Source organism: Nomascus leucogenys, unplaced genomic scaffold (assembly GCF_006542625.1).
Source record: "Nomascus leucogenys isolate Asia unplaced genomic scaffold, Asia_NLE_v1 Super-Scaffold_241, whole genome shotgun sequence".
NCBI lineage: Eukaryota > Metazoa > Chordata > Mammalia > Primates > Hylobatidae > Nomascus > Nomascus leucogenys.
Window position 1 is genome coordinate 2,111,383 of NW_022095767.1, and position 20,700 is coordinate 2,132,082.

Consider the following 20,700-nt stretch of genomic DNA (forward strand, 5'->3'; position numbering starts at 1 on the left):
CGCCCAGCCAATGGTCAGTTTTCTTAACCACTTTGTGACAATATCATAGACAGGTGCTCATAAGATGGTGCCTGACATATCTTTAACCCACAGAAAGCACTCAGAGACATTTAAAATTAATTTTAAATTAATTATGAATAAATGGCATAGAAGAAGGACTTAGCTTGTCATGTTCCACTTCTGAAGTTGAAGCATTCCTGAATGTCTGCATTATCAGTTGGGATTCAGTACAGGAAGCAAAAACCACCCCAGGTATTTCAAGCAGAAAGGGATTTAACACAGGGAGTTGGGTGCTCACAAAAATCTCTGGGAGGGGATGGAGGAGTTGAAGTCAGGGGGCTGTCACTTCAATTTTGGCTTCAAGATCATCCCCCAATGCAGCTGTAACTCAGAGGTCAGAAATTGCTGCTGTCATTTTGCCACCCCACTCCACCATGAAATTGGGGACTGGACAGTTGAAATGTGGAATTAAGCTCACTCCTGTCTGCAGAAAGCTGATATTTGCCTCCCTTCTGCATTCCAAAACATTCACAGATGTATCTCACTGGAGAACCTAAATTACATCCAGGACCTTAGTTCCAAAGGATTCTGGGAGATGTAGTTTGTGGACATCCAGCCCCAGTAATACATGGAGTAACTCATAGGACAGGACTGGGAATAGGTGCTGGTGGATGCCAGTGGATTGCAAAGGACAATGAAGGACAGTATCTAGTTCACTCTGAGTGTTAGAGGGAGAAAAGGCTCCCGAGCTAATTTTGCCCAAGCCAGGGTTTTAGATAACTGTTTTTCCCGCCTGGGGGGATTTTGATCCCATTCTCAGGCCAGCTATGGAATTCCTTCCTGACAGATGGACTTCTCCTTGTATGTCATTAGCCATGTGGGCATTATCATCTCCTTGGTGTGCCTCGTCTTGGCCATCGCCACCTTTCTGCTGTGTCGCTCCATCCGAAATCACAACACCTACCTCCACCTGCACCTCTGCGTGTGTCTCCTCTTGGCGAAGACTGTCTTCCTAGCCGGTATACACAAGACTGACAACAAGGTCTACATCGCTCAGACTGTGTCCCCACCAAGCCCCATCTTCTCCCCACCTGCCTCAGCTCATTCCTACCCAACTCCCTCTATCCCTGTTCCTACCTCAGGGCCTTTGCATATGCTGTGCCCTCTGCCTATAGCACTCACTTCCCAGCTTCTTACCTGCTTGACTCCTTGTGACAGCTCTCAGTTTAAAATTATGTCCCTGATCATGTTATGAATTGTAGTGGTTCCTCCTATTACTTGTTTTTCTTTGTTTGTTTGTTTGTTTTTGATACTGAGTTTTGCTCTTGTTGCCCAGGCTGGAGTGCAGTGGCACGATCTTGGCTCACTGCAACCCCTGCCTCTTGGTTCAAGCAATTCTCGTGCCTCTTGGTTCAAGCAATTCTCCTGCCTCAGCCTCCTGAGTAGCTGGGAATACAGGCATGAGACACTACGCCCTGCTAATTTTTTTGTATTTTTAGTAGAGACGAGGTTTCACCATTCTGGCCAGGCTAGTCCTGAACTCCTGACCTCAGATGACCCACTCGCCTCGGTCTCCCAAAGTGCTGGGATTATAGGCTTCAGCTGCCACGCACGGCCCCTCCTGTTACTTTCTAAGCCAGGGGTTCTCTCCCTGGGTGCTTTTTCTCCCCAGGGGAGACTTCGCAATGTCTGGAGACATTTTTGGTTGTCACAACTGGAGGAGCGTGCTAGTGCTATCTGGTGGGTAAAAGTTAGGGATGCTGCTAAGTATCTTGCAGTGCCCAAGACAGCCCTCCATGGCAGAGAATGATCCTGCAATAATGCTACAAGTGTTGATAATGCTACAGTGTAGAATCTCTACTTCCCTTTTTCTTTTCTTTTTTCTTTCTTTTTTTTATTTTTATTTTTTGAGACAGGGTCTTGCTATGTCACCCAGGCTAGAGTGCAGTGGCCGAATCACATCTCCTTATAGCCTCCCAGGCTCAAGCGATCCTCGCACCTTTGCCTCCCAAGTACCTGGGACCACAGGCTTGTGCCACCATGTCTGGCTAATTTTTGTATTTTTGTATAGAGAGGGGGGTTTCATCATGTTGCCCAGTCTGATCTCAAACTCCTGGGCTCGAGTGATCTGCCTGCCTCTGCCTTCCAAAGTGTTGGGATTACAAGCATGAGCCACCACACCCAGCCAATAAAACTTTATTTACAAGGCAGGCAGCCAGCCCATGGGGTCTAGTTTGCTGAACCTGCCTATTTTCAACCATTCCCTAAAGTAGGGTGATCAACAATCAGTTTTCCTAAAACTCTTCCTGTTTTAGAACTGAAAGTCAGGCATCTTGGGAAATCTCAGTTCCAGACAAACCAGGACCATGGGTCCCCTTACCAAGAAGTGCTGCTGCCTGTGGTCAAGAACCACTGTGCCTCTATAAATGCTTGTGAGATGAATGAGTGAGCTAAGTTTGGGGAATTTCCAGCCGAGGAGTCTCTCTCTTCCTTTCTTCCTCTCGACTTCTCTCTGGGTTGGAGCATCCTGACGTGCATGCTTCTCCCCTCCAGACGGGCTGCGCCATCATCGCGGGCTTCCTTCACTACCTTTTCCTTGCCTGCTTCTTCTGGATGCTGGTGGAGGCTGTGATACTCTTCTTGATGGTCAGAAACCTGAAGGTTGTGAATTACTTCAGCTCTCGCAACATCAAGATGCTGCACATCTGTGCCTTTGGTTATGGGCTGCCGGTGCTGGTGGTGGTGATTTCTGCCAGTGTGCAGCCACAGGGCTATGGAATGCATAATCGGTGAGTGACATCCTCTCTCTTCCTGAAGACCCTGCTGCCAGGGCTTATAGTGATAATGACATGAGCAACAAGGAGAGTAACAACAGTAGCAGTAGCTGTGGCTACCATTTATCGAGCTCTTACATTATGTACTGTTGATTTCAGGACCACCATGTACAGCAGCACAGGTTGTGCACTGCACAAATCCAGGGTCACTACTATTTGAGATTTATGTTCCAGGAAGAGAACATCTGGTTTACCTAACTTGATTATTTTCCTTTTCTTGTGTGTACAACATGGGGGTTGGGAGTGAAAGCGGGAGAGGAATACTTCTGCATAGTGGTGTGTGCCTGTAATCCCAGCTACTCGGGAGGCTGAGGCAGGAGAATCACTTGAACCCGGGAGGCGGAGGTTGCAGTGAGATGATATCCCACCATTGCACTCCAGCCTGGGGAACAACAGCGAGACTTCATCTCAAAAAAAGGAGGGGGAATATTGGGGTGCTGTTATTGAACATGACGGAATGGTTGTTGTGTTGTAAAAGCAGCTAATGTACACTAGAGACATAATAAAAAGAGGCAATCCTTTCTTCCTCCCTCCCACTCTCCCTCCCTCCCTCCTGCCTTCTTCCTCCCTCCCACTCTCCCTCCCTCCCTCCTCCCTTCTTCCTCCCTCCCACTCTCCCTCCCTCCCTCCTCCCTTCTTCCTCCCTCCCCTCCTCTCTTCTTCCCCCCTTCGTATCTCCCTCCCCCCTTCCCTCCCTCCCTCCCTCCCTCCCTCCCTCCCTTCCTTCCTTCCTTCCTTCCTTCCTTCCTTCCTTCCCTTCCTTCCCTCCCTCCCTCTCTTCCTTCCCTTCCTCCCCTTAAATAAACAATTTTATGAAATATCTTGTCTATGCTAGGCTTTGCTCTGAGTGTTGAGTATTCAGAGATGAACAAACACCTAAGGCCCAAATTCTCATGAAACTCATAGTTTAGTAGTGGAAGACAATTTGCAATCACACAAGCAATTAAACAAGGTAACTTATGATAGTGATAGCTGCTATTTTAAAAATGCAGTGAGCTCTGCTAGATGGATACCAGGAGTAGAGATAGGATGCCCTATCTAAGGATAGTCAGGAGTGGCTTCTCAGAAGAGGTGACATTTGAGCTGAGATTTATTTATTTATTTATTTATTTATTTATTTATTATTTATTTTGAGACAGAGTTTTGCTCTTGTCACCCAGGCTGGAGTGCAGTGGCGTGATCTCAGCTCACTGCAACCTCCACCTCCGGGGTTCAAGCGATTCTCCTATCTCAGCCTCCCAAGTAGCTGGGATTACAGGCGTGAGCCCCCACGCCCGGCCTGAGCTGAGATTTAAATGATAAGGTGTACCAGTGGAGAGTTCTGCATAGAGGGAAACGGGATTACGAAGTTGTGAATTGGGAAATGAGCTCAACCTTGGGCACTAGGTACACATTTCAGGTACATTTACCCAGGAAGAAGGTCTAAAAGAGGAAGCACGGTGGTCTAAAGGAAACTGAACTGCAACCGGGACCATCCTGAGTGTCATCTGAGCCTCACCGCCCAGTGTTCTCCTCCACTAGGGCATTTGTTGGGACAGGGTTAACTGTAAGGTCAGGACTCTGAGACGAGTGCTGACTCCTCCTATTTCTCTCCGTAGCTGCTGGCTGAATACAGAGACAGGGTTCATCTGGAGTTTCTTGGGGCCAGTTTGCGCGGTCATAGTGGTAAGCAAATACTACAACAGCCTGGCGAAGTGTGTTCTGAAGGAGGAGCAAGGAGACCTGCGAGATCTGGAATTTCCAGGGGACGTGTGCAGCTGAGAGGGTCACTTATTCCCGTCAAAAGTTCTCCTTTCCAGGCCGGGCGTGGTGGCTCATGCCTGTAATCCCAGCACTTTGGGAGGCTGAGGCGGGTGGATCACCTGAGGTCAGGAGTTCGAGACCAGTCTGGCCAACTTGGCGAAACCCCATCTCTGCTAAAAATACAAAAAATTAGCTGAGTGTGGTGGCGAGCGCTTGTAATCGCAGCTACTCAGGAAGCTGAGGCAGGAGAATTGCTTGAACCCAGGAGACACAAAGGTTGCAGTGAGCCAAATTCGTGCCACTGCACTCCAGCCCGGGTGACAGAGTGAGACTCCGTCTCAAAAAAAAAAAAAAAATATGAGTTATCGGCCAGGTGCGGTGGCTCACGCCTGTTATCCCAGCACTTTGGGAGGCCCAGGCGGGCGGATCACTTGAGGTCAGGAGTTCAAGACCAGCCTGACCAACATGGAGAGACCCCATCTCTACTAAAAATACAAAATTAGCTGGGTGTGTTGGCATATGCCTGTAATCCCAGCTACTCGGGAGGCTGAGGCAGGAGAGGAGAATTGCTTGAACCAGGGAGGCAGAGGTTACAGTGAGCCGAGATTGTGCCATTGCACTCCAGCCTAGGCAACAAGAGCAAAACTCCATCTCAAAAAAAAAAAAAAAAAAAAAAAGAGTTCTCCTTTCCAATCATTCATTCTTGAGATTTTGAAGTTAGACAATAATTTCTTTGACTTGGGAATTTTGTTTTTCCTTCTGAAAGGCAAATACCCCTGGGAGGGACCATAATTGTATCCGTCTTGTGCACAGGTCCATGAGTCTCTCTGAAGCAGTGTCGTTGTCTGGGGATAATAATATCCAAGGTTCGTTGCCTCATGCTGAGGAAATCAAGGACACAAACACACACAAGGAGTGAGTTTAAGAGCAGAGGTTTAATAAGCAAAAGAAAGAGAAAGGAGACTAGCTCTCTGTCTCTTGCAAGAGAGAGGGCCTCCTGAGTGGGACTTCTGGCCCGCAGCAAAGTGCAACGGATTTTAGACTGGCTTGAGGGGGCGGCGTCTGATTGACATAGGGCCCAAAGATTGGTTGGACCCAGTGTGACCACCCACCCTGATCTTTTATTATGCAAATGGGGTCTTTACTTGGCTGGCACCATGTTGTCTTCTCCTTACTGTCTACATGGTTTACAAAGAAAAGGGAAGACAGAGCTGCCAATTTTTTTTCTTTTTTTTAGATGGAGTCTCACTCTGTCACCCACGCTGGAGTGCAGTGGTGCAATCTCGGCTCACTGCAACCTCTGCCTCCTGGGTTCAAGCAATTATTCTGCCTCAGCCTCCCAAGTAGCTGGGATTACAGGCACGCACCACCACACCCGGCAATTTTGTATTTTTAATAGAGACGGGTTTTCACCATGTTGGCCAAGCTGGTCTCAAACTCCTGACCTCAGGTAGTTTGCCTGCCTCGGCCTCCCCAAGTGCTGGGATTACAGGCATATGCCACTATGACCAGCTAATTTTTGTATTTTTAGTAGAGATGGGGTTTCACCACGTTGACCAGGCTCCTGACCTCAGTTAATCCACCTGCCTCAGCCTCCCAAAGTGCTGGGATTTCAAGCGTGAGTCTCTGCGCCCAGCCAGAGCTGCCATTTTGAACATGCCTATTCCCCAGGTAACCGCTCTCCTATTGGCACAACTGCCAGCATTCACCCATGCAAGCTTCTAGCTTGCCTTTCTATGTCTATAGCTCGATTCTACCGGCTGCTCTCCGTTAGAAAAGAAAATGATTTGGGAGCTGCTTTTCATTCAAAGGAAAACCTTACCGAGGACTTCCTTACCCTCACTATCTGCCTAAATAAATCTTTTTTAACTCCTATGTCATCTCCTAGGCACAGATGTTGAATGAAAGAAAAAGTAAAAAGAAATTAGGAGGAATTGTGGGGGAAGGAGTGAGATGACGGAGGGAAACGGTGGATCGAGGCAAAGGGAGGCCAGGGGATGTTAAACACCCATCTCTTTGCCTCCCAACCTCCATCCAGACTTGACAGCCCTGCCAGATGATGATTCTTCTGACTCTCACTCATTCCCCTATGTCTTTTGTCATATTTTTCGAGGATTAAAATTTTGTTTATTTTTAATTTTTGTGGGCACAAAGTAAGTGTGTATATTTATGGGGTATATGAAATATTTTTATACAGGCACAGAATGTATAATAATCACATCAGAGTCAACAAGTTGTCCGTCCCCTCAAGCATTTGTCCTTTGTGTTACAATCCAATTATGTTCTTCTGGTTTTTGTTTCGTTTTGTTGTTTGGTTTATTTTTATTTTTATTTTGAGACAGAGTCTTGCTCTGTCTCCCAGGCTGCAGTGCAAGAGCGTGATCTCAGCTCACTGCAGTCTCTGCCTCCTGGGTTCAAGCGATTCTCCTGCCTCAGCCTCCCGAGTAGCTGGGATTACAGGTGCCCGCCACCACGCCTGGCTAATTTTTTGTATTTTTAGTAGAGACGGGGTTTTGCCACGTTTTCCAGGCTGGTCTCAAATTCATGACCTCAGGTGATCCACCCGCCTCGGCCTCCCAAAGTGCTGGGATTACAGGCATGAGCCACTGTGTCTGGCCTCTCCTAGTTGTGTTTAAATCTACAATTCGATTATTATTAACTATAGTCACCCTGTTTTGCTAACAAATACTAGATCTTATTCATTCTTTCTATTTTTTTGTACCCATTAACCATCCCCTCTTCCCTGTTCCCCGCCCACCCCTCCACTATCCTTCCCAGCTTCTGATAACTGCTGTTCTACTCTCTAGCTCCATGAGTTCACCTGTTTTAAATGTTTAGCTCCCACAAAGAAGTGAGAACATGTGAAATGTGTCTTTCTGTGCCTGGCTTCATTTGTAATGTTTAATTGACTGATCTAATTCTTGGGGATGCTTGAAATTATATTCTTCCACAGAGGTTTTGTGCTGATATCGATCAGATTTTTTAAATGGGGGGCATGTATTAATTTTCAGGGGTCACCGTAATAAGCTACTGCATGCTGGGTGGCTTGGAACAACAGAGACTTGTTATTTCACAGTTCTGGAGGCTTGAAGCCTGAAATCAAGGTATTCGCAGGGCCACGTTCCCCATGACAGCACGAGAGAGGGGTCTGTTCCAGACCCCTCTCCAACAAATTTTCCCATTTGATAAGATCACCGGCCAGGCACAGTGGCTCATGCCTGTAATCCCAGCATTTTGGGAGGCCGAGGTAGGTGGATCACCTGAGGTCAGGAGTTCGAGACCAGCCTGGCCAACGTGGCAAAACCCTGTCTCTACTAAAAAATACAAAAAATGAGCCAGGCATGGTGGCAGGCACCAATAGTCCCAGCCTCGAGAGGCTGAGGCACAAGAATAACTTGAACCCAGGAGGGGGAGGTTGCAGTGAGCGGAGATAACGTCACTGCACTGCAGCCTGGGTGACAGAGTGAGACTGTCTCAAAAAAAAAAAAAGGAACACTAGTCATATTTCAGTCAGATTAGGGTCTGCCCTAATGAGTTCATCTTAACTTGATTATTTCTGTAAAGATTCTATTTCAAAATAAGGTCATATTCTGAGATCTTGGGAGTTAGGGATTCAACATACCTTTTTCTGGAGACACAATTCAACTCAAACTGGGTACGAACAAGCGGAAACCATTTTTCATAAATGCCTCATCTCACAGCTTCCTGGACTATAAAGATAGTGTAAAATTGAACTCCCAATCCATGGAAGGCCAGAGCTGGGGTTCTTATCTCTCTGCTCCTCCTTCTCCTCCTCTTTTTCCTCCTCTTCCTCATCTTCCTCCTCCTTGTCCTTGTCCTCTTTTTTTTTTTTTGAGGCAGGGTCTTATTCTGTTGCCCAGGCTGGAGTGCAGTGGTGCAATCATGGCTCACTGCAGGCTCAACCTTTTGGACTCAATTGATCCTCCCGCCTCAGCCACCCAAGTAGCTGGAACTACAGGTGCATGCCACCACGTGGCCCAGGCTGGTCTTGAACTCCTGGGCTCAAGCCATCCTCCCACCTCAGCCTCCCAAAGTGCTGGGATTACAGGTGTGAGCCTTGGCAGCCGGCCCTCATCCTCTTTCTTACCCCTCTCCTCCCCTGCTTCCCCCACTCTGTCTTCTCTCGTCTCTTCTTTTCTTTTCTCTTTGTTCTTCACTAAGATCCAAAGCCTAGACAGAACAGTTACCTTGTTTCCTCTGTTGGCTAGAATTTTCTTTTTCTTTTCTTTTCTTTTTCTTTTTTTTTTTTTTTAGACGGAGTCTCACTCTGTTTCCCAGGCTGGAGTGCAGTGGCACCATCTCGGCTCACTGCAAGCTCCACCGCCCAGGTTCACGCCATTCTCCTGCCTCAGCCTCCTCAATAGCTGGGACTACAGGCATGCGCCACCACGCCTGGCTAATTTTTTGTATTTTTAGTGGAGACGGGGTTTCACTGTGTTAGCCAGGATGGTCTCCATCTTCTGACCTCATGATCCACCCGCCTCAGCCACCCAAAGGGCTGGGATTACAGGCATGAGCCACCGCGCCCGGCCCAGAGTTTTATTTTCTAGCCCACCCTTTCAATGAGAATGGGGTCTTTATTTTATTTGGTGGACTCTACACCTTCTTCAGACCCTAGGGCTTGCCCCTCTGACTCCACAAATGACCATTCAATCTCCAGGGTTTTAGATTCTTGATTTTAGGAAACACCCTTAGGACAGCTACAGCATTCTGGTTCATTACTGCTCTCTCATTTATGGCCTCTGAAGATTTGTTTTTATTTTCTTATAAGCTTAATAGGCTGTCTGTTGGGGCCAGGCACAGTGGCTCACGCCTGTGATCTCAACACTTTGGGAGGCCAAGGTGGGCAGATCACTTGAGGCCAGGAGTTCGAGACCAGCCTGGCCAACATGGTGAAACCCCGTCTCTACTAAAAAAAAATACAAAAATCAGCCGGACAAGGTGGCTCGCACCTGTAGTCCCAGCTACTGGGGAGGCTGAGGCAGGAGAATCGCTTGAACCCAGGAGGCAGAGGTTACAGTGAGACAAGATGGCGCCACTGCCCTCCAGCCTGGGTGACAGAGCAAGACTTGGTCTCAAAAAATAAAATTAAAATAAATAAATAAATAAATTTAAAAGGCTCTCTGTTGGGGTTCGTCCAGCATTTTTGGTGTTTTGTAGTGAAAGGGATTTTCAGAACGAGATTCCTAAAACTCAGAGTTGATCCTGATGCTCTTCTGCGTGAAACTGTTCTATAGCTTCTCCCATTGCACTCAGGGTGATGTCCACTCCCTGAGCCTGACACCTCAGATCCTTCACTGCCTGGCCCTACCCAACTTCCCTAGGGTCCCTTTCTGGTTTTTTCCTGCCTGCTCGGCCCTCTAGCTGTACCGGCCAACTTTCTACTTCCTTGAAATACCAAGTTCTCCCCTCTAGACCTCTCTCATGGAGGTAGTGGTGATGACGAACAAACCATGTGTGTGAGATGCTTAGTACAATGCCAGGCATTGACCAGAGTGCAGTAAATATTAGGTATGATCAATCATGGAAATAATAGTAATGATGATGTTGGCCAGACATGGTGGCTCATGCCTGTAATCCCAGCACTTTGGGAGGCCAAGGCAGGCAGATCACTTCAGGTCAGGAGTTTGAGACCAGCCTGGCCAACATGGTGAAACCCCATCTCTACTAAAAACACAAAAATTATCCAGGTGTGGTGGCCCGTGCCTGTAATCCCAGCTACTCGGGAGGCTGAGGCAGGAGAATTGCTTGAACCTGGGAGACAGAGGTTGCTGTGAGCCAAGGTTGCGCCATTGCACTCCAGCCTTGGAGACGAGAGCGAGACTCCGTCGCAATAATAATAATAATAATGCAATGTTTATCTTACCCATTCCCAAATCTTCAAGGACATTAGGCTTTCTTGGAAGTTCTACTCATCTGGAAAAAACAATTCCCCTGGGGCCGTGGTTCTCCACTGGTGCAGTTTTCCCTCCAAGGGGAAGTTGGCAAAGTGTGAAGACATTTTTTTTTTTTTTTTTTTGAGACAGAGTTTCACTCTTGTTGCCCAGGCTGGAGTACAATGGCATGATCTCGGCTCATTGAAAGCTGCGCCTCCCGGGTTCAAGCGATTCTCCTGCCTCAGCCTCCCCAGTAGCTGGGATTACAGGCGCCTGCCACCAAGGCCAGCTAATTTTGTAATTTTAGTGGAGATGGGGTTTCTCCATGTTGGCCAGGCTGGTCTCAAACTCCTGACCTCAGGTGATCCACCCACCTTGGCCTCCCAATATGCTGGGATTACAGGTGTGAGCCGCTGCACCCGGCCAGAAGACATTTTTGGTTGTTACAACTAGAGAGGCGGGTTCTACTGCCATTTAGTGTGTAGAAGCCAGGGATGCTGGTTAACATCCTACCGTGCACAAGGCAGCCCCCTTCTCCCCGCTGCCCCCACGCACCAAGAATGGTCTGACCCAAATGTCAGTATTGCCCTGGGTGAACAGACCCTGCCCCAGGTGTATTTATATCTTGCTCAGGGATGCTTTTGAGGGAGGGCTTTAGAAGATAATAAACTCAAGATAATAAACTCCACTCAGGTTTGCAGTCTATGTCCTAACGTACTGGATGCACCTTGGGAAAATAAACAGAGACCGCCCCATTGAGAACCAGCAAAGGCTGTTTATTCCAAGATTTCTGTAGTCCAGCAGTACAAGAGTCAGCTACCATCATCACTCGCGTTGGCTCAGACTCAAAGGCAGGCAGAGAAGTGGGGAAGGTTTATAGAGGAAAAAAAGAGAAGGCTACAGGTAAGCCCTGATTGGAGGCTGTTGCACAGATGGGCAAGCTGTAGGTGGCTAACTAGGAGCAGGGTATCCTGTGTGATTGGTTAGGGGTACCTATTGGCTTCTACCTGTTGGTCCTAAGTTGGAAGTAGGGACAAAAATTAAGGAAGCTGTCAATTACTAACCAAGTCCTGCTGTCTTGGTTCAATTGCTACAGGGGTCATTCTTTGGCTTTCTGGATTGGTTGCTATAAATCGTGGGTCAGAATTCTCCTTTCTTTTTTTTTTTTTTTTTGAGACAGAGTCTTGCTCTGTTGCCAGGCTGGAGTGCAGTGGCACAATCTCAGCTCACTGCAACCTCTGCCTCCCAGGTTCAAGTGATTCTCATGCCTCAGCCTCCCAAGTAGCTGGGATTACAGGTGTGCGCCACCACACCTGCCTAATTTAATTTTTGTGTTTTTTTTTCTTGAGATGGAGTCTCACTCTGTTGCCAGGCTGGAGTGCAGTAGCGCAATCTCAGCTCACTGCAACCTCTGCCTCCCGGGTTCAAGTGATTCCCCTGCCTCAGCCTCCTGAGTAGCTGGGATTACAGGCATCCACCACCATGCATGGCTAATGTTTTTTTTTTTTTTTTTTTGTATTTTAGTATAGACAGGGTTTCACCATGTTGGCCAGGCTGGTCTCGAACTCCTGACCTCAAGAGATCCACCCGCCTTGGCCTCCCAAAGTGCTGGGATTACAGACGTGAGCCACCACGCCCAGCCCAGAGTTCTCTTTTTATATGTCTTCTGGCCCTTGTCTGTTTGTATATCCAGTCTCTCCATCCTTCTGCTTGACTTTGCAGATCAACTCCATCCTCCTGACGTGGACCTTGTGGATCCTGAGACAGAGGCTTTCCAGTGTTAATGCCGAAGTCTCAACGCTAAAAGACACCAGGTAAAGCCGTCTTTCACCTCCCCTCCTCTTTTAATCTCCTCTTCCTTCTTCCCAGAAAAATTCTTTGAGCACTTTTTGTGTGCTGGTTCTATGCCCAAGACAGAGGTGATGAGGTCTGTTTAGCATCTCACACCATCTAGATCTGGAGTCTTAAAGTCCAGCTCAACTATTTACAAGCTGTGTGACCTTAGGCAAGTTACATAACGTCTCAGAAGCCCATTTGCCTCACCTACAGAATGGGGATATTAACATTGCTTATTTTAGGGTGACTTACAAAGCATTTAGCACAGTTACTAGGAACAGTGAGTGTTTCATATATTACAACTATTAATAAACTTTCTAATTTTTCCCTGTGCATACTTATATGTGCATATTTACAAGAAACTGAATCATACTATTTGGTTTTTTATGTTTTTTTTCTCTTGAGAATGTCCTGATGATTTCTGACTTAATTAGATATTATTCTACAATATGATTTTCTTGCACAGCGTTTCAGTGTAAATCTGTAGCACACTGTATTTAAGTCATACCATATTCATGGACACTTAATTTGCTTCTATTTGTTTTTGGTTTTGGTTTGTTCTCTATATAAACACTACTGCCTTGAGCACCCTTGTAGGTAAATCCGTCCACACTGTGGCTATTTAATTACAACAGTAAACATGAAACTACCCAAATCCAACTGCCTGAAGGGTAGGTTGGACTGTAATGCTTTTAGTATGTGCATCATAAATTGATTTTCAGAAAATTTGTTTCCAATGATGAGAATACCTATTTACTTGCAACATTGTCAACACTGGAGTTTATTGTTTTTGATGTATTTTTTGCTGATTTAATGCATGAAATATTCTATCTCATTATTTTTGTTATACATATTTTATATTAGGGATTTGGGACTTCTTAAATATTTTTATAGATCAATTGTGTTTCCTAACTTCCTCACTCTACTGTCCGTTTTAAGAAATTTCAGCAACCATCGTCTAGGTTTTATTGTCAGTAACCTAATAACATTCTTTGCTTCTTTTTTCTTCAGTATCCAATCCCTTATCCATTTTAAATATGTTTGAAAAGTTAGTACAAAAGTCAGAAAGGAGGCCGGGCGTGGTGGCTCATTCCTGTATTCCCAGCACTTTGGGAGGCTGAGGCGGCTGGATCATGAGGTCAGGAGATCGAGACCATCCTGGCTAACATGGTGAAATCCCGTCTCTACTAAAAATACAAAAAAATTAGCCGGGCGTGGTGGCGGGCGCCTGTAGTCCCAGCTATTTGGGAGGCTGAGGCGGGAGAATAGCTTGAACCCAGGAGGCGGAGCTTGCAGTGAGCCGAGATCACGCCACTGCACTCCAGCCTGGGTGACAGAGCGACACTCCGTCTCAAAAAAAAAAAAAAAAAGACAAAAAGGTAAAACAAAGTTGATACATACACATACACATGGCAGAAAATGTAAGCAATAAATTTCACATCAGATGAAATTCACCATTTTAACCATTTTATTTTTTTTATTATTTTTTTTTTTTTTGAGACAGAGTCTTGCTGTTTTGCCCAGGACAGAGTGCAGTGGCGCGATCTCGGCTCACTGCAAGCTCTGCCTCCTGGGTTCACGCCATTCTCCTGCCTCAGCCTCCCGAGTAGCTGGGACTACAGGCGCCTGCCACCGCGCCTGGCTAATTTTTTGTATTTTTAGTAGAGACGGGGTTTCACCGTGTTAGCCAGGATGGACTCGATCTCCTGACCTCGTGATCCGCCCGCCTCGGCCTCCCAAAGTGCTGGGATTACAGGCGTGAGCCACCGCGCCTGGCCCCATTTTAACCATTTTAAAGCGTGTAACTCAGTGGCTTTTAGTACATTCACAGTGTTGTGTGGTGACCACCACTATCTAGTGGCAAATCCTTTTTTTTTCTTTTTTTGAGACAGAGTCTCACTCTCGCTCAGGCTGGAGGGCAGTGGCACGGTCTTGGCTCACTGCAACCTCCGCCTCCCCGGTTGAAGCGATTCTCCTGCCTCAGCCTCCTGAGTAGCTGGGATTACAGGCATCCGCCACCATGCCCAGCTAATTTTTGTATTTTTAGTAGAGACGGGTTTTCACCATGTTAGCCAGGCTGGGCTCGAACTCCTGTCCTCAGGTGATCCACCAGCCTCGGCCTCCCAAAGTGCTGGGATTACAAACATCCACCACCACACCCAACTAATTTTTGTATTTTTAGTAGAGACGGGTTTTCACCATGTTGGCCAGGCTGGTCTCGAACTTCTGACTTCAGGTGACCCGCCCACCTTGGCCTCCCAAAGTGCTGGGATTACAGGCTTGAGCCACCGCACCCAGGCTGATTGCATTTTAAATGTCTATAGGATTTGGTTTTCCCACACGTAGGCTTGGAGACCCCACCCTACATTTGTCCACACCTAGGTGGCAAATTGCAGAGTGGTCGCCTCAGACCATTCCTGGAAGCATGGCCTGCAAGGACAATAGCCACCTCCCAGAGCCTTACATGCTGTACACCTTCTCCCCAGGTTACTGACCTTCAAGGCCTTTGCCCAGCTCTTCATCCTGGGCTGCTCCTGGGTGCTGGGCATTTTTCAGATTGGACCTGTGGCAGGTGTCATGGCTTACCTGTTCACCATCATCAACAGCCTGCAGGGGGCCTTCATCTTCCTCATCCACTGTCTGCTCAACCACCAGGTGTGTGGCTGCTGCCCTCCCCATCCCCCTCCTCCCCTCCCCCCCTCCCCACCGCATCCCTCCACCCAACATCCCTGTTGCTGGACCATTTCCCTGCATCTGGATGACGTGTCTCCTTCTCCAGGTACGAGAAGAATACAAGAGGTGGACCATTGGGAAGACGAAGCCCAGCTCCCAGTCCCAGACCTCAAGGATCTTGCTGTCCTCCATGCCATCCACTTCCAAGATGGTGAGAGACTGCATGCTCCCTGTGGGTGCTGGTCAAGGGAGGTGCTGGCCACTCGGTGACACTCAGCTCTGCTACGTGTTGGGTACTGAATGGGAGCTGAGGGTGCCCACCCTAGTTAGATCATGGATGAAGTGTGGAGTTGAAGCCTGGGGATTTATATGTACATATTAGCAGACACACACATTATCTATCTATCTATCTATCATCTATCTATCTATCTATCTATCTGTCTATCATCTCTGTATCATCTATTTAAATAAAATTTCAAGAATAAATAAGACATACATAATTTATAACAGAAGATTTACATAGATACATTTGTATATGAATTATGTAACATACATTAAAAATAATACATATTTATATATTATGTTTATAAAGTACATTTATATACACTTATTATATACATATAATGTATAATATTATATACATATAAATGTAAGATGTAAGTTTAAATATAGACACCGGCTGGGCGCGGTGGCTCACACCTGTAATCCCAACACTTTGGGAGGCCGAGGTGGGCAGATTACCTGAGGCCAGGAGTTCGAGACCAACCTGGCCAACATGGCAAAACCCCCGTCTCTATTAAAAATACAAAATTAGCCAGGCATGGTGGCAGGTGTCTGTAATCCCAGCTACTCATAAGGCTGAGGCAGGAGAATTGCTTGAACCCGAGAGGCGGAGGTTGCAGTGAGCAGAGATTGTGCCACTGCACTTCAGCCTGGGCAAAAAGAGCGAAACTCCATCTCAAAAAAAAAATTAATATAGATATCTTCACATGTATATTTATATAGAGAAAATTTTTATGTATTATGGATAACATTTATATATGTAGATTTTCAGGAATATTGAAATATTGGAATGAATATGCAAATGGAGGCAAAGCTGGTTTTCCCACTAGAATGTCTTATTTTTTTCAACAATGTATTCCACGCCCCTAAAATGCTGTCTAGCACACAGTAAGTTCTTAGTGAATATTTCCTGAGTAAATAATAATTCAATAGCTTAGTTTCCTCACTGATAAAATGGGGATAATGGTAATCCTTACCTTGGAAGGTTATACTAAATATTAGATGAACTAGTATGCAACGGGGTTGGAAGAGGGCCTCAGACATAGCGGGATCTCAGTGTCAAGCCTTGCAAAAGTCCAGTGAGGTAGGTATCATTGGTCTATTTTCTTTTTTTTTCTTTCTTTTTTTCTTTTTCTTTTTTTTTTTTGAGATGGAGTCTTGCTCTGTAACCCAGGCTGGAGTGCAGTGGTGTGATCTTGGCTCATTGCAACCTCTGCCTCCTGGGTTCAAGTGATTTTCCTGCCTCAGCCTCCCAAGTAGCTGGGATTACAGGTGCCCGCCAGCACACCCAGATACATTTTGTATTTTTAGTAGAGACAAGGTTTCATGATGTTGGCCAGGTTGGTCTTGAACTCCGGACCTCAGGTGATCCACCTGCCTCAGCCTCCCAAAGTGCTGGGATTACAGGTGTGAGCCACCATGCCCGGCCGGTCTATTTTCATTATGAGGAAAGCGAATGTTATAGAGGTTATGTCCGGTGATTTCAGAATGAGCCACAGGAATCACCCCACTGGAAAAATTGTCCAGATCATGGATGACATATTCTCTTGGCAATACATTTTTAAACATAATGCAGTTTACTATAGTTTTAATGAAAAAGACAGTATGGGTACAGAACATTTTAGAAAACAGTTGTAAGCACTGAAAACAAATAAAATGAAAATTTCCCATTATCCCACCACATAAAGATCCCAGTGAGTTATATTTTTGGATGCAAGCACCTTAGATCCAGTGGCTTAATTAAATAGGGAAATGATTTTCCTTGCAAGAAGTCCAGAATTAGGTGTTGTTAATATTGCTGGTGTTGCTGGTTCTATGCTTAGTGCTGTTGTAAAGTCTCTAAACTAAAAATCTGGGTTTTCCCCATTTTCCATTCCACCATCAACATGTTGACATTTTATTGTATTTTCATGGTTGCAATATGGCTGCCACAGCTCCAGACATCATGACTATGTTCAAGTCAAGAAGAAGAGGGATGGACAGGACCAGAAAGCCCTTCTTTCATGTCTCTGTCTTTAACAGTAAACAAAAGCCCAGAAAACTCTCAGATTTCCCTTTACCTAATTGGTCAGAAGTGTGCCATGTGACCGCTGATATGGGCAAAAAATTTTGCACCAACAGCTGTTTGGCTTCCTAAAGTCCAGAGTGGGTGCTATCAATGCTGAGGAGGTTGAGAATGGCTTTTGGGTTTTCCAACTCTGCCTGTCACACTAGGGACAATCGCATTTAACATTTTAATGTTTATCCTTCTAGTCTTTGTTACTGTATTTTTAATACTTCTGTCCCTGTAGACATGACCCTTGGAATCACGTTTGTATTAATTCTGCTGCAGACTCTGAGGAAATTCTTTTCTCTCTCACAGGGTTAAAGTCCTTTCTTGCTTTCAAATATGCCATGGAGCCACAGTTGAGGACAGTAGTTTCCTGCAGGAGCCTACCCTGAAATCTTCTCTTCGCAGCTTAACATGGAAATGAGGATCCCACCAGCCCCAGAACTCTCTGGGGAAGAATGTTGGGGGCCATCTTCCCGTGGTTGCATGCACTGATGAGAAATCAGGCGTTTCTGCTCCAAATGACCATTTTATCTTCGTGCTCTGCAACTCCTTCAATTCCAGAGTTTCTGAGAACAGACCCCAATTAAATGGCATGACCAAGAACACCTGGCTACCATTTTGTTTTCTCCTGCCCTTGTTGGCACATGGTTCTAAGCGTGCCCCTCCAGCGCCTATCATGCGCCTGACACAGAGAACCTCTCAATACATGATTTGTCGCCTGTCTGGCTGATTTACCCTAGGATAAAGACTCTTTGTGATTTTAAAGAAATGGTCAGTAGAACTGTAATGAGAGTCCCAGGGAACCAAGATGGCACATAGACAGATAAGCTACTTTGGCACAAACACTTAAAAATAGTTATGTTGGTAAGTAGGGGGATGTTTGATGTAGCAGAATTCTAGCACTTCCTGGAGGGTTGAAGCACTTGGTGACAACAACCTTTGGAAAGTGCTCTGGTTTCCTGGGGTCCTTCAGGTAACCAAGACCTCCCTGTTTTCTAGAAACTTTCTAATGACTTGGCTAGGATTTAGGATTTGCTCTGTCACAGTTATCGCTACCCATCCTTAATTTTTTTTTTTTTTTTGACAGAGTCTCGCTCTGTTGCCCAGGCCAGAGTGCAGTGGCATGATCTCGGCTCACTGCAAACTCTGCCTCCTGGGTGCAAGTGATTCTCCTGCCTCAGCCTCCCAAGTAGCTGGACTGCAGGCGTGTACCACCACGCCTGGCTAATTTTTGTATTTTTAGTAGAGATGGAGTTTCAGCATGTTGGCCAGGCTGATCTTGAACTCCTAACCTCAGATGATCCACCTGCCTCACCCTCCCAAAGTGCTGGGATTACAGGCGTGAGCCACTGTGCCCAGCCACCATCCTTAAATTCTTGAGCTTGGGAGAGAAGATGAAGGTTTAAATGCAGGTATCTTCACTTCTATGGACACTCTAAAACCTCCCAATCCAAAGCGTGGTGCCTGGACCATCAGCATCACCTGAGAGCTTGTTAGAAAAGCAAAGAAGAATCTCAGACCCCACTCCAGACCTCCTAGATCAGAACTTGCATGTTAACAAAATCCCCAGGGGATGAGTATAACCATGGGTGTCTGAAAAGCACTATTGTAGAACATTCTTCTGTTTGCCATGCTGACAGCAGAGCTTGTCTTTAAAACCAGAGAAAAATGTCTTCCTCTTGACTTGGGCCCTTTGCACCTTCTCTTAGAATAACTTCCCTGAAAACTCAATTGATGTCTTCTGTCTCTTTGAGTTGCATTGTAGTCATCCCCTCTGCTAGGAAGCATTCTTTGAATCTCCTACAGTAGAATTGGCATTATTTTTGTGTGTGCCAAAAAGCTTCATGCTTTCTCACCCTGTATTATAATTTCTCTTTTTGTTGGGTGTCTCCAACATAGACTGTGAGCTTCGTAAGTACAGGGATTTGCATAAGTAGATTCTCAATAAATATGTTGAATGAATGAATGAATGATTAGAATGATTACTCTTCATTTTGCAGACAGGTGAACTGAAGCTCAGAGAGGTTAAGTGACTATCCCAGGATCACACAGCCACAGAGGTCGTTGAGCTGAGTTTTGAGCTCTTGACCATAAAGCTCCTTCTCCAGATGCCTTATTCCCCTTTTTCTCTTCCTTACATGCCAGGAATACTTAGTTTAGGGTCACAGAGACTAGAATAATATTTACTCTGAGTCACCTAAGCAGTTAGGATTCAATTAGCTCAGTCATATCTTGCCCTGGAAAATTTGTTAACAACATTAAACTCAGTTGATGGAGGCTCTGTCTTTGTTATTCTTGGCAGCCTAACTTGGGAGGTGGGACACATGTTTGTGAACAAGAGTTCATCTATGATAAATTAGTCTTCAATGCTTGGCTTATCCAGGGTGCTCAATACAGAGGTGACAGTTCTTAGAGATATGGAAGCAAGAGATGGCATTGCTCCTACCCATAGCCAGTTGTCACAGGTCAATGGCATCAATGGGCCTAATGATGGTCTCCAGCTAGCCACATCCCTTTCCTGTAACTTTGTAACTCTCTCCTTTTCTGACTCTGGGGTTGGACTTGAGATTTGCTGCAGCCAATGGAATGTTAGGAAATGTGACTGGAACGTAAGTTTCAAACTCGTATGTGTAATCCTTCTTACCAGTTACACGATTACATTTGCTCACCTTGCTTCCTTACCCCCACCATGTGGACACGCCCAAGCCCACCCGCTGGAGGGACATGAGAAACACAGAATGAAGGGTAAGTCACCGCAGTTACACCGATGGAGGTTGTCCTCAGCCAGCCACCATGCCAACTTACTGCTTTAATCACAGGAGAGAGCCCAGCCAACATCAGCAGACCTGCTCCGCCAACCCATAAACAGACTCAGGAGCAGCAAGAAAGTATCAATTTTTAGACACTGAGTTTCAGGAGTGATTTGTTATGAAGCATTTATTTGTAGCAATTGCTGATGGATACAACAACCAAAGTATGGTCATCATTCTGCATTGGACTGCAACAATTTGGAATGTAGAAAGAAAATTTTGGTCTCAACTTCTTCTGAGTTATCAGGATAATAAATTCTGTGCTACTTAAATAAAGTTTTTTCCTGATAGAAGATTTGCCTAAGGCTTTGTCTGTCTGTACAACGATGTTACATGTTGGTCTGAAATATACTCACCTTAAGAAGCTCTATATTTCTAAGGTAAGTGGATAAAGGTGTGACCTCCACGCAGGATTTTTTTCTTACTACACACATCAAGCTACACTTGGTACATTTTTTTTTACCCTTGTGGTCTCATATGTCTCCACTAGAGGGAGAAAGGAGGCAATTAAAAAAAAAAAAGCGGCCGGGCACAGTGGCTCACGCCTGTAATCCCAACACTTTGGGAGGCCG

General features: G+C 45.9%; 1 protein-coding gene across 4 annotated transcripts in view; it reads left to right on the top strand.

Annotated features, from left to right (window-relative positions):
• Positions 1–18,060, top strand: part of ADGRE1 (adhesion G protein-coupled receptor E1) — a 54,272-nt gene extending 36,212 nt beyond the window's left edge. For 2 of the 4 annotated variants that reach the window (XM_030807747.1, XM_030807745.1), the window contains 7 exons: positions 848–1,042; positions 2,554–2,789; positions 4,433–4,499; positions 12,197–12,288; positions 14,797–14,965; positions 15,090–15,194; positions 17,628–18,057. In XM_030807747.1, coding sequence (XP_030663607.1) covers positions 848–1,042; positions 2,554–2,789; positions 4,433–4,499; positions 12,197–12,288; positions 14,797–14,965; positions 15,090–15,194; positions 17,628–17,633 — 870 coding nt within the window. In that variant the 3' untranslated portion in view covers positions 17,634–18,057. Of the gene's footprint in view, positions 1–847; positions 1,043–2,553; positions 2,790–4,432; positions 4,600–12,196; positions 12,289–14,796; positions 14,966–15,089; positions 15,195–17,627 lie in introns of all 4 variants that reach the window. The other 2 variants (XR_004028935.1, XM_030807746.1) reach the window with 2 other exon arrangements.
• The last annotated feature ends 2,640 nt before the right edge of the window (positions 18,061–20,700 follow it).